This window comes from Dysidea avara, chromosome 2, assembly GCF_963678975.1.
Source record: "Dysidea avara chromosome 2, odDysAvar1.4, whole genome shotgun sequence".
NCBI lineage: Eukaryota > Metazoa > Porifera > Demospongiae > Dictyoceratida > Dysideidae > Dysidea > Dysidea avara.
Window position 1 is genome coordinate 182,180 of NC_089273.1, and position 14,531 is coordinate 196,710.

Here is a 14,531-nt window from a genome sequence, read left to right on the forward strand (position 1 = left end):
ACTGTATTGCTCAGCATTCCTGCAGGAAGTCCTTATAAGTGATAGTAAACTAGCCACTATCATTCTTGTTTACAGTAATGATTATTGTAACACATATTTTGAGGTTATGTTGTGGTGTTCACACCTCTCTGCAGGGGAAACCAGGTGGGTGGACTTTATCACTTACAAGGATTCTTAGCCTAGTACAGCATAACAAATGGATTTTTAATGACAATAATGTACAGGCATGGTATCACGATAGTTAATAACAAAATATTGCGATATCGATACTTTCAAGATATCGCGATATATCACTAAAACGGTAGTATCGCTCAGCCCTAATACGTAGTAGAGTATCTTGACCTTTAGTTGCCATTTCTATGAGCATATGTTGTCCTAATACCTGTACTATGCTTGACTGTCCTATTAGAGTATCTTGATCCTTTTCATACAAAATGTGCTAAGTTGCCATTCCTTGGTGCCCATTTTTCTAATTTTCCACCTATTTTTCCAGCATTTTGCTCTTTGCTATTTACCAACATATTTTTCCAGCTAAATCGGCACATCCCTAGTGGGGCCACCGTGGGTTCAAGAAATATAATTAAATATGTTGTGGTGTGTAGTGGAATTTTGTAGTCTATTATTGCTATATGGGAGTGTACACCTCTAATAACCACTCCTAATAAGGCCGTTCCAAGTTTGCCTTACACAATGAAGGTGTCCAAGTGTAGTGCAACCTGTATTAGTGACCACCTGTATTGAAAGACCACCGTTGTGCTGCAATTTATTTACTACATGGGTAATTCCATATCAGTTCTCCCAAGTTTTGTGTATGACTCCCTCAGAATTGGATGAAAATCAATTTCAACCCATTGCTTGTATGGCTCTCCAGAAATGTTTGATATTTGGTGTTATTATGAACGTTCAATGCATCATAAGTTGGGCATTTACAAATGAATTGTGCCACTTAAAAGCTCAAAGAATAAGCTTTCATTTACTATATTTAACAGCTTAATTTGATTGATTGATCGATTGACAAAGTTGATAATTAGCCACGTCTCCTAATCTTTGACCTTTGATCTACCATAAAGTGCTGATTAGAATTTTGTGGATACTTGTCAGACATTCAACTATTAGAGTTGCAATAGTTTCAGCTTGGGGTCTCTATGGAATTACAAGATAGGTAGTGGTGTTTGCAGTGTGTGATGGTGTAATCATTTGATGTTTGTTTGTCTTAATATTATTGTTGATTTGATGTATATACACAAGTATAAGGAATTTTAGCTTGATTAGGGATCATAGAAAAAGTAGGGGAAAAAGAGAAGGTCGTCTACACCTGCACTTCAGTCATGGTATAGACTGAAGTAGGAATTAAAAGTTCACTAGTATATTTGCAGGTGTAGGTCACCTTCCTTGTTTCCCTATTTTTTCTATGATTCCTAATCAAACTTAGAATTCCTAATTTTTCCTTATACTTGTTTTTTTTTACTTTTTTGTAACATTACTGGTGAACCCGTGCATACTGCATCAAAGAAAAGGATGACACCAGAGTTAATGTTTTCACTAGTGCTGCCACGATATAGAAAAACTCTATATCATATATCACCAAGGTTTATGTCATGATATGAACATATGTCATGATATAGAGCTAACTGTAACATTTGCAAGACAAACATATACCGTATAGTAAAAAACTGGCAGTAAAAACTTTAACAAATTTGGCGAATAGCGTTCAATTCGCCAAAGTTTTTTTTGCCAATCATTTTAAATAATCACATGAGCACATTGAGTAACTAGAACTTCAGATGAAGGTCAGCTCGTACCACCCCACAATAAAGATCGAGCTGACTTTGAAATATGCCCCACAGTTGTAAGCACTCCAGCCACTCCCTGGGACAACATTTCCAACCGGCTTCCCGTTTGCACGTCAGCTAGTTCATCGTCTCGTGATGGATTTGGACAAATACTTTGATATACATGATAACATCTGCTACTGAAAAAGTAAATACGGTCGTTCTCGGCATCGCAGGAAATAGCGAAGCATGCCTTTGCTAGCTCGTCATTAGATCAGTAGCTACAAAAGTACTGTTGCAAAAACAATGCTATATAGCTACCTATAGCTACACTTACTACACTGTGTAACTGATGAGTTGATACCTTGTAGTTATCCTTACATACCATCGATTAAAATCTTTGGCAGTAAAAACTTTGGCGAATATTATTTCAATCGCCAGAGTTTTTTCCACCAATTTTTTTCAACAGAGGGGTTTCGTCACACTTTTTTACCGCCAAAGTTTTTTACTATACGGTACATACTCTTCATTGTTTTAAATACCACAAGCAAAAGGTGCTCTAGTTTATCAGGTTTTAAATACATTTTGCTACTGCTTTACAGTTGAGACAAGTGGCTGACACTACATAGAAACCTTAAAACCTCCAGTTTACTTTGGGGTTAGCTTGTTTATCACACTAAACCATCAACACATAACTTAATTAAATGCCAAATACCATATGTTTGGCCTCCCCTACATCATTATACTAAGGGGCACAACCATTGGCAATATCATATCATATCATATCACCACTTTGTTATATCAATAGTATCAATGTATCGATATATCGATATATCATGGCAATATCATGGCAACACTAGTTTTCATTTGAACACGCGCTGCAACTATCAATTAATAACTCTAAAGTAAAGTGGTCATTGTGCTTTGCTTTCAGCTATCTTCATCCCGTTACACAATGCTACAATTGAAGAACAGTAGGAGAAGCGCCTCTGCAATCAATCCATTCACCATGAAAAATAATTAAAATTTGTGCACCCCAATTATCATTTACTAACTCGAAAGTGAAGCGACGATTACACTTCAAGTTCATCTATTTACACAGTGTTACTAATAAAGAACACTATCAGAAGTACTTCTGTAATCAATTCAGTCACCATGGAAGAAATGGATGATTTCCATTTACACACGAAGAGAAGCCATACATCACGCTACCATGAATTGACACCTTGGGTAGTTAGCAAAAAGAAATGGGACACAAAGGAGAACAAATCCATGATACGTGCATTGTACTTACTACGGCAGGGGTGGATCTAGGATTTCAGAAGGGGGTGCCAACAGGGACATTTATAATGGCTGGTTTGCTAAGAAAAACGACAACTGGTTGAAACAACTAGCTATAGTAGTATAGTGTGTGAAGTACACTTAGCATGTGGAGCATGTTCTATCTAGGGGTTCTGGGGGCACGTCTCCCCACAGAAAAATTTTGCTACTGTAATGTAGCCTATTGAGATTAAATTTAGTAATATTTTTGACTGGAAAATGATGCCACTTTAAGTGACTCACAATGCTTGGAAAGCATCATGAGTCATCCAAGTGTAATAATGATGAAATAACACCATTATTCCCAAACAGTTGTCATACTAGCTGTCATATAAAGGGTACAACCAGTAACTAAAAATTTATTCTTTACATCTTAAAGAACAGGAAGGGGAAAGATATGAATATACATCTTAAAGAACAGGAAGGGGAAAGATATGAATATCAGCTACACATGATCAATACTCGCCATTAATTTTGTATTTGAATTACCTTAATTTAGCGGTACATTAGGTTTAGCAATTTTAGAGTTTTGGTTTTCTGCTAATTGACTACATCAATTCAGGAATTACTAAATTTGTATATGCTAAGTTCATCAATATACAGGATCGCTAATTTCATCTAGTGTATTGCTCAGATTAAGGTATAGCTAGTGTGCTGGTTCAAACTATAATGTCCAAACAGTAACAATGAAGAGAGGGCTTGAGAGGATAAATATAGACTCACTTGTGTGTAGAGTACACAAACGTAGAATTTTACAGCACCAAAATCCAAAGTCACATATACAAGTAGTTTGTGGCCACAACTAACCCTCTTATAACCTAGGCACACTGACAGCATAAATGCTGCAGTATCATTTGAGCTTACAAAGTTGAGCTTCAAGAGGTTTGGGAGTGCAAACTGTTAAACTTTATTAGCTTCAATTGATGCTAAAATATAGGGAGATTCATCAGATAAATGTAGCATGAAAATTTGGTACTGATAAAGCGAAATAAACATTTCTCAGATGCAAAACCCTTGTTAACTTTATACATGCTAAGAAGTTCAATGTTTTACTTAAGCATATCAACCCAAGCATCAAGTTTGTAGCAACAACTGAAAATACTCACTATGATATTAACCCATTAACGGCCACTGCCGCCATACAGTGCTCAAATACTCCAATAGAGCAGTCAGACCGTTTCATGTTAACAATCTGCAGACAGCATCAGGAATTTAACTGCATGATTATCAAAAACTTGTACATCTTATAGTAGCGTTAGGGCTGATGTAATTATGCTTATTATTTTGGAGGGGCATTCCAAGCACCCCCTAAATCCACCCTTGTACGGTATACCAAAAGGAATGTCTCGGGATGAGGCTATGCCGAACAGTTATAGCAGTTCTCGAGTTACGCATGCCTAAAGGTTTTAGGCAGGTAGTCAGTAGAACATTCCATAGATTTTTAATTTATTTTTATTTTGTAGCAATCTATTGGAAGCATTTGAGGGCATACTGAAAGCATTTTTGGGCTTGACTATACCTAACCAATACTGCCAAGGTACCAGGATGGTATTGTGAAGCTGGTTTTAGGGTGATTTTTTTTGGCCAGAAAGACCCAAACCTTCATGATCCCTAATTTACAATACTAGCATACTACATAATTATGTGACCGGATCTGCAAAAACCTGACACAATTGCAAATTTTTCAAATTCCTGTATATTAAATATTTATAATCTACTTAGCCAAGTGTATCTACTGGCAAAGTTTCAGCTTCATGTGCCAATAGCTTTAGGAGTCACAGCCCTACAAAGTAGCAGCAACAGAAAAATCGATATGTACAGCAAGTATAGGGATAATAAATTACAGGTGCTTACAAAATTGGCTGTAACTTACTAACGAATCGAGGTGCGGAGCTACAATTTTCACCTTTGTGTTCGCCATGAACAGGGGAATCAATTACTGGGTAGGTTTTTCCTTTACTCACCCTTCTTCACTGCATACAAAGGCGGTATTCAATGCTTTATACTGTAAATTTATGCTTGCGCTATTGTGTTGGGTTTTCGCAGATCCGGTCACATATGTGATGATTTTGTATTCTACTGAATTGAGAAACTGTATAACACCCATCAACTAGGGGAGACAAACATCACAAGGGTTGTTGACACAGGAAGTCAGGACGTATATGTAGGATCATTTTGACTATTGTCAAGGCCTTGTTTACAAAGACAGCAAATGTGACCCGGTCTGCTAAAAGGGGTCTTATAGCCTTTCCAAATTGTCAGGTTTGACTAATCATAACTCCTCATGTTTTCAACCTATCACCTTAATATTACACCAAGCTATAGTGCTATGTTAGGGGTATAAGATGACCAAAGTTCAGGTGATAACACATTCACAAGTCAAGTTACAGGTTGCAAAGTACATGCATTTGAAAAGGCTATAAGACCCCTTTTTGCAGACCAGGTCACAAATGTTATAGGAAAATAATAAGTTAGATACAGGGTTCTATGAAATGTTGTGACACTTAAGCAGGGTCAGGGCACTACTACAGGTCATGTTCTGAATACACTAGGAATCAACCTTTAAGGTTGCCATAGATTCTATTTTGCTATATACTAATTATTATTCCAGCATAATGTATGCATGCCTATAGTATGTTCACGTTGAGCTGAATCCTGAAAAACAGCTAAAAAGTTAAAGTGGATTATTTCTCAACACAGTTAACATTTCAGCCAACCAGATGATTATTGGTAACAGCAAAGGTGTCAACAACAGATATGTATGGTTTGGCTCCATTACAAGTTTGGGAAAGGGCTGTAATGGACACTGTACTTATATGGCTTCCCCATAGGAAATGTATTGTGAAAATTTTGATTGGCTGTAAATATTATGCCAAACATTTGAACAGAAAGATTTTGAAATATTTTTAGCGGGTTAAGCAGTACTACAAATGAGCCATATTTCAAGATCATGTGTAATTGCATCCATGAGTTATTAAATGTTTTTGAGGATTCAGCTCAACATGAACATACTATACGTAGTTGTTGTCTAGAGGAAAAATCAAAGACCTTGTATTGTTAAAAGTTTAGCCTTATCTGTTGAGTAATCTTAGAGTTACGGTAGAGCAGTAATAGTGAAACAATAAATTTGTGAAGTGATTAAAATTATATACACTTGGTGTTTAATTGATCATGACTTGTGAGTGAAATGGTCTGAGGAGTTGGAACTTGTCTCATTGTATTGTGAACAGGAGAATCTGTCTAGTGAAGTGTTTAACCCATCAATGATTATGAGCTATAAAAACTTTGAACTGGGCATAGTGATGATAAATAATATTAATTTTTGTAGCAAGATGAGCATACTGTACATGTTTACTTACAGTATGACAAATGCTACATTAGAACATAGATTATAGACACACACACACACACACGGGATTGGAAACTCGCAGCTGATACTCACCTACAGCTAGGTGTTAAAGCTGTTGTAACTCTCCAACGGATGGTATAGGAGAAATACTTATTTGACTTGGGTGAATGGTGGATCATAACCACTGTATTACACGAATTACAGCCTTGTAGTAGTCTCCGTTGCTGAGTAATCAGTACCACAAAATCCTTTGATGTTCGACACTGGATGCCGCCTTAGGCCATAATTCATAGCCCACTACGTGAAGAAGCATTTCGCATTTATTTGGGTACATGATGTACGTCTAACAACTTATAAATCCACAGGGTTTGTTTAGGTACTACAAGTAATCAGTACCACAAGTGTGTTGGTTAGAATTGTCTGCTAGCCTAAAATTTGACTTCATAGAAAGTTCTTTCATAAAGTCAACAGAATTGCTTGATAAGGCACTTGTATTACCTGACAGGCTTATTTAATACAAAATGGAATTTTCTGCAACAAGACTTTCCTTGAGGATGAATTTAAAAAAAAAAAATTGTGATATCACATGACATGTTTCCATTCCGTGTGTGTGTGTGTGTGTGTGTGTGTGTGTGTGCGTGCGTCCGTACGTCCGTGTGTGCGTGCGTGCATGTGTGTGTGTGTGTGTAATCTATTATTAGAGCATCAGACCAGGTTTTGATGTGAATAGCTCAATGTCTAAATGCAGTATTTACTTGACAGCACAGAAATGGCACTTTTTATAAACTTTTGCTATTGAGTAGATTTTAGCTAGAATTTTCACAAAGGGGCAGTATGCCAGCCATAAAACTGCTGAAGTTATACAAGTGCAACCAGCATTTTTACATAATTATCCAGACATTGTAGTGAACAGCAATTCTCACTTCCATACAGCCTGCTAAAATAACTGGCAATCATTTTGAATCATTTGGTTGTGGAATTACATGTCTACACAGGTTATTTAAATCAAGTGGAACATTGTTAACGGCCTGAATGCTCAAAGGTAAAGCAATGGCATGGAGTGCTTGGAAATGTAGCCACAAGAACAGTAGGACTAGCCCATCATAGACTATTAGTTAACTGAACAGGCTTGTTTACTACAAGTTCTTGTCAGTGATACAACCATGACAGCGATACAAATTTGTACCAGCTGCTAGAGCCTGACTGATGTGGCTGCTTGCGATTTGCACAGGGTGAAACTTATTGGAGCAGTTCTTTTCACTACCAAAAACAACAATGTAAACTGCAAGAGAGACACATTACATGTAAAACAATATAATTTTATAGTATTACCATCACTTTTCTTGAAATTATCTGTTAGAAGATCACTACAAGTTTGCTATTTTTGTGGCGTGATGCATTACACAACAATTTATTACATTAAGATTCACGGGATGTAAAATAGCACTTGTATGGCTTGGTGTACTGTCTCTTTAAGTAAGGTGAACAACCATGATTGTAACAACTCAGTGGTTAAGGATTGGGGTATTCAGTATGGAGATCCCTGGTTCAAATACTGTCGTAATTTTTTTTCATCAAAAAAAAATATCATGCACTTTTCATTGTCTGATTCGTTAAATAATAATCCTTTGCATTGCTCCAGTTTAGGATTCAATTGAGATCATGCTGTAAAGAAATTTAATGTATGATATCATCTAACTGCAAAGGGGAAAGTGTCCTTAATTTTTCATACTGTGCCAAAGTGTGCTATATTTTCCTCTTAAGTCTACTTTATTTTTCTTTTTATGACAATAACATGCTTTTTGTGAATGTTACACAACCATAAACACGACCAATGGAAACACTGGAATGACCACCACTAACAATGCTATCAACAACATTACCATAGCAATTAATAACAAGTAATGGCTATGCACACAAATGTTTGTAATTCCACTACAGTAATCATAGTACAACTCAGTCTTAAATTGTTTACTAAACTTCCATCATGGGTGTACGTAAGTCTAGCTAATTCTTGCTAAGATTTAGTGGGCCTCTGACATTGAGGCCTTCAACTTTGTTGCATTGATGGCCTCACTCCTGAACAACAATATCTAGCCTTCCTAAGTCGTTCTCCTCGTCCTCCTGTCCCATTACTAAGTGAGTTCTGGATCTGACGAATCATAAATCATGTGATAACTCAGCATTAATAATTATTAATGGCTACAAATTAACCTTCTGCTAATCATGAGTACACTGTATGTAGGCAATACGTTTCTCACTGCCATCATGGTGTTCCTTACACAGTTACCTTCTTCTTGATTGCTACTCCGGATTCATACATTCAACCAGTTAACTCACTGCATACGCTTGTACACTACGGAAAATGCCAATAACTACATGTACAAGAGGGCACTCTCAAAGATTCAGATAGGTGTCAGCTCACTTAAATGTTTATTCTCACTCATTTTCTCCTGCCACTATTAAAATATGGAACAGCCTCCCAGCTACCGCAATTGAAGCAAGCAATTTAGATGACTTTAAGAAAAGGATTGTAGACTATGTTTGTATTAGCCCAGCTATAGACTAAAATGTATTTCGCTTTGTGCTTATGTATGTTTCTTGTGTGTACCCGTGCTTTATACTCCCTATTTAAGGTCTGCACAGTATCAATTATAAATAAATATAGCACTCGGGTCTGGTCTTGTGCCAAATATAGCACTCAACTTTACTTTGCGCTATGTTTGTCTTTCGACTACATTCTCTTGCTATATATTCCGTACTGCACTTGTCACGGTGCTTTGACTACTATATATTGATATGGTTAGAAATAATCTTACTTTGTGTCATCAGCAAATAGAAATAGCAAGGATAATATGATGGAGAATAGTAAGTCATTAATGAACAAAGCAAGCAGAAGTGGTCCAAGAATGCTTCCTTGTGAATACCTGAAAGAACAGACACCACACTTGAATACCTGTTGTTGATGTGCACACATTGTTGTCTAGAGCTAAGACATTGCCCCTGATTCCTAGTAACCACATTTTTTTTACGTTTATAGTTTACCATGTGAGACTGAATCAAAAGCCTTCTAGACTAGCCTTTGATTGCATTTAGAGCTACAGTGGATCCTCAGTTATTCGAACAGCTTTGTTCTTATAGTTAGCCAAAAGTATTCAGATAAGTGAAATTGTTCGGATAACTGAAACCCATTGATTTATATGCAGAGCTTTGTTCAACTACTCTAATAGTCACATTTGGTGTTCATATAATCAAAGTGCTCGGATAACCGAAGTTCAGATAAGCGAGGATCCGTGCAAACACAAGCTGGTTTGTAGCCAAAACACATTTTTCCTGTGTATTCTCAAGTGATAGCGTAAGCTGGTAAGTTATATTTGTAATTGTACACTTATTTTTAGGTAGTGACGATGTTCCAGCTGGATTTATCACCCAATAACAAAACATTGACTGTGTGTTGTTACGAGGCGTTACCTATCGAAGAGCAGGCTTGGAAACTCCACAAACAACAGGAAGGTGTCCCAGTGTGTAAAGAAACAACAGCTTTTCTTTTGTTCAGAACTTCATTTATAACTTGTTATTTGATAAAGTTGGCATATATGGTTTATTGGAATTTGTTGTAATAACTTGTTGGCGTGCGCAGGTTCTACACTGCATTGTAAAAGGTAATATTCTGGAATGCACGATAGTCGGATTTCTACCAAACTTTTAGTGGGCCATCAGTGATAAATTTGCAAACTTTTAGCACATGGGATTATAATTGTTGTAATCCAGCACAAAGTTACAAGGCCTCGAAGTTAAAATTTGTTTGCGAGCACTCGCTCTTTGTTTTATAACTCAAAAAAGAAGAAGTGCAAGGACAAATCCATACGCTAAGTTTCCACAAGTTTATTGAAGAATCTTCACAGCGAATTTGATACCTGTGCAAGTAGCCAGTATCTCAGAATAAGAAAAATGTATGGGTTAACTTTGAGGGACTATAGTGCCTTAATGAAACAAGGTGCGATCTTATACTTTGGTCTCTGAATAGTAGGACGTTAGGTCAACCTTTGAAGCAGTAGTTTGGATTCCTTTTGTCTGTATAAGTTGTAAAAAGAACAGCATTTGTGTGGCTTCAAAACCCGCTAGCATCCTTAATTCGATGTTTGTGTCAGTGAATATATGAATGTTATTTTGTTATTGCAAGTACTGGAATTTTAAGTTTGATTACGGATCATGTCCAAAAACTGAGGTGCATTGAAACAAGGTAGGTTGCCTACACCTGCAGATAAACTATTTAATGGACATTGAATTGCTGCTTCAGTTTATGCCTATTTTGAATTAGGGGTTAAATTATATTTGCAGGTGTAGACGACCCATAGACTGAATTAAGTAGGGATTAAATGTCCAGTGTTGTATCTGCAGGTATAGATGACCCATAGATAGAGATATAGAGATTAATTGTGCACATGTGCAGTATATCTGCGGAGGTACACAATATTATAATCAAGCACTAATGAGCCTCAGAAGGCAAGCAGTTAGTAGGCTACCCAGCACGTTTTATTCTTCTCAGTCAACCACACAGTGTTTTCCAATACAATACATTAGTAGTAAAAGACTTTTATACTAGTCTTTGTTTGCATTTGAGCTATCTGAACTGTGTTAGCTACACTAGCAGAATTTGTACATTAAAATGGATGGACCCAAACTGTATGTTTAATAGTCATTGTATCAGAAATAGCATTGTTTTGTCGTACACTAGTCTTTCTAGAACTTTAGACACAATACATAGTAAAGAGATAGGATGATAGTTGTTCACTGCTACACAATCTTCAGATTTGAATATAGATGTGATAGAATGTATCAGCAATTCGTTGGAAGTGTGCTGTTGGTTAAGCAGATGATGGAATGGATAGCATAGAACTGATGCACATGCTTTCCACACCTTTGGACTAATCTGGTCAATTAGCACTGTAAACATATTGTGGAGGAATGAAAATGCTGACCATAATATTACTGTTACTACTGTTGATATAGTCGGTAAATAAAGTTTGTTGAAGAGCTCTTAGTGAAACTTGAGGAGACAGTACTGCACTGAAAGACTTCACTTCTCAAGTTATCAGCTTTTGTTCATTTTATTGTACAGTACTGTCATTAGGTATTAATCTTTATTTTGAGCCTTGTATTATGAGAGTAAATAAAATGTTCGCAGGGCTTGTACAATTATACAGAGTATACAGGTTATAGTTGATTAAAGTCTTTAACAAATCGCTTGACAAATCACAATTACAAGGCAGCAACAAATAACAACAACTAGTAGTATAATAAGAACTACACTGCTTATATAATCTAGCTTCATGTGTTTAAGATGCACATTTAATCAAATCAGTCTTGTTACAAGCAACTGACATCATCACATCATATCCCTCCCTTGTCCCGAGCATCATGTTTAAAACATCCAAGTACTTGTTTTTCTGATGACTTTTCAATGAGTATGGACATCTGTTATGCTTAGACTGTTCATTTTGCTGTTTCCGGCAATTAGTATCTTCGCTTATAGTCTGTAATTGATAAGTGACTGAGCTGAAGGATAGGTCTGGCTTAACTTGTTCCTTGAGTGAGTCTTTGAGCTTGCTCTAATAAAGATATCATGCTAGTTGACTGTCGTTGTTATGTACATCCCCTTCATACAACATGAGTGCTGTAAAACGAAAAATAGTAAAATTATTGTTAACTTTTGTCATGCATAGTCCAGTCCACTAAATAGTGATGACCAAAAGGGATTGTTGTAGTAAATCAACAATAGTTATGAGGATTTGATGTTATTTTGCTCATAAAGCTGAGCATTATGATTTTGAGTAATGCTACAATATGTGCCACCTTTGAGGAATGTCCAAATTATGCCACCATTTTAACCAATATTGCTGTATCACAACATTTGAGTTGATGATGTGACTTTAAATAGGCTTCTTCTCCTTAGTTAGTTACTATATTAAAGTAATTCATCTCATATTTGTGACTTATCTATACATGTGACCACTTTAATAGGCTAGCATTAATAATGTGACTGTTCTATTAGAATTTCTGGGAGCTCAATTCTTTTTAGGGAATTTTGCAAATGACAGATTTTCTTACTGTTAAACTTTTATAATTGCTTCAAAGTACTAGCGTAATTGCAGCAGCTTCACAGAGACAACTATGTGACTGAATTTTGGAAATTCACTTCGGGTCGTGCCTGAAGCAATTAGAATTTTTGAAACTAGCATGGTGCTGTTAATGGTACAAAACACCTCTCAAATATTAAATTTTTCTTATAATTCAAGGTAGCTATGGTTTATTCCACCCTTAAATGGGTAGGAATTTAACTTATAATACTGTGTTTCAGAACTAAATATTTTATGTGTCAAATGTGCCCATAAGGGTGATTATCCAAAATTTGGTCACATGTAGCATTTTGCAGTAAACTGGTCATAATGTCTTGTCATATGTAGGCTTGATCGGTCGTGGTAGGACAGAGTGGGACATTTCAACTAATACTTAGATTGTACATGATTATTAATTCTGGTATATACTGTTCACTCATTCATTGCTCTACTGTAACAATTCTAATTGAATGGGAGTAGGCCTAGTACATTCATGGCCACCCCCCTTGGGTTGTAAGAATGTAGTATCACCTAGCAACCAAGTGGTAGTTATGATTAGCAGTACAAGCCATAAACCAATCAAATAAACTGTATTCCTTAGGCTCCATCCCTTTTCTTTTGATAGCTAGGACATTATGTCTGAGCAAACTAGGTTATGGTCCAGACCCAGAGGCAGCAAATGTCAAATGCCTGGTGATCGACTGTTATAGCATAAGTAATTGATTATCGACCAAATTTCGTACTTATAATGGTGTAACTTATGACAGGAACCTCACATCCACATCTGGATTTCACCATCATAATTGGCTATTCTTGGTCTCCTCCATAATCTAAGGTTGTATACACTATTGTTTGCCTAAGCAGTGCATGTTAGACTAAGACCATATTATAAAGCTGTGATTATCGACCACCTGTACAAATTCAGTAAAAGTATTATTGACCACCCTGCTACTTCTCTTACACGTGAATACTCTGCATGCAGTTTACCTTCCACTGATATACTAACATAATAGATTTTCAAATTGTTTATGTGCGTTATTGGCAAGTTATACGGCACACAAATAATATTGTTCACACAGTGTATTTGTTAATGCAAAAAGAAGAAAAATGTTGAAATCCATCATTGTCTGATACAACATCTTCAATGCAGTCTTCATGCAATCATCTTCCACACTTGAAGAATATCCACTCTGCTCCACCCCCTTCCAGTACATCATGATGCCATGATTGAAAACACATACAATGTATGTTCGGATCAATATCTTCATTGTCCATTACGTTCTTTTGCTGAGTTATTTCTGTCAGTAGCTCTTCAGCAGCAATATCACTGATCTGAATCATCAACTCCACCATTGATAGCTGTAATGCCAACAGTGCTAGCACTACTGTTTGTTGTAGTGGAATTCTTTTTCTTCCTAGATAACCTCTTTGATGCTTGTCCTGCTGCCTTCTTGCTCTTTCTTGAGCAAACCTGGGCCCTTTGTTCCTCTTCGTTATTTCTTATCTTATGTGTTTCTTATCAGCTCTTTCCTGCTTTCTTTTTTTCCTCAAGCTCTCTTTTCTTCTTGTTCTCCTTTTCTTCTAACATTGCTAAGCTCTCATCACTAGTAAGTAATCTAACACAAGGCAATGATCTCCCTGGTGTAGATGATGGCTCCAGGCACACTAAGAATTCTGATATGCTTGAGTTTGAGGACCTAGGCGCTCTGCTGGGAGTTTCTGCAGATGCATTAGTTAAAGATCTTTGCACAGTTTGTTCTGGTGTAATACCTGATTGTAACACTGGGGCCTTAGCAACACTCATAGAGCCCTCTGCAGATGCAAAATTCATTCCACCATTTGGTGTCGTGCAAGCATCTGGCACACTACGATTTCCCAGAATGTTACATGAAAGACTTGATCCAGGGACCATAGCAACCCTGGCAGGGGTTTCTGCAGGTATGATTACCTCATCAGGTGTAGTGGGAACAG

General features: G+C 36.7%; 1 protein-coding gene across 2 annotated transcripts in view; it reads left to right on the top strand.

Moving 5' to 3' along the window:
- LOC136246407 (uncharacterized) overlaps positions 1-14,531 on the top strand; it is a 110,210-nt gene that overhangs the window by 15,671 nt on the left and 80,008 nt on the right. The window contains exon 4 of one of the 2 annotated variants that reach the window (XM_066037797.1): positions 9,840-10,097. The exons of the other annotated variant lie outside the window; for it this stretch is intronic. Within the exon in view, the coding sequence (XP_065893869.1) occupies positions 9,840-10,061 (222 nt within the window). The 3' untranslated portion in view covers positions 10,062-10,097. Of the gene's footprint in view, positions 1-9,839; positions 10,098-14,531 lie in introns of those variants that run through there. 2 annotated transcript variants of the gene reach the window in all.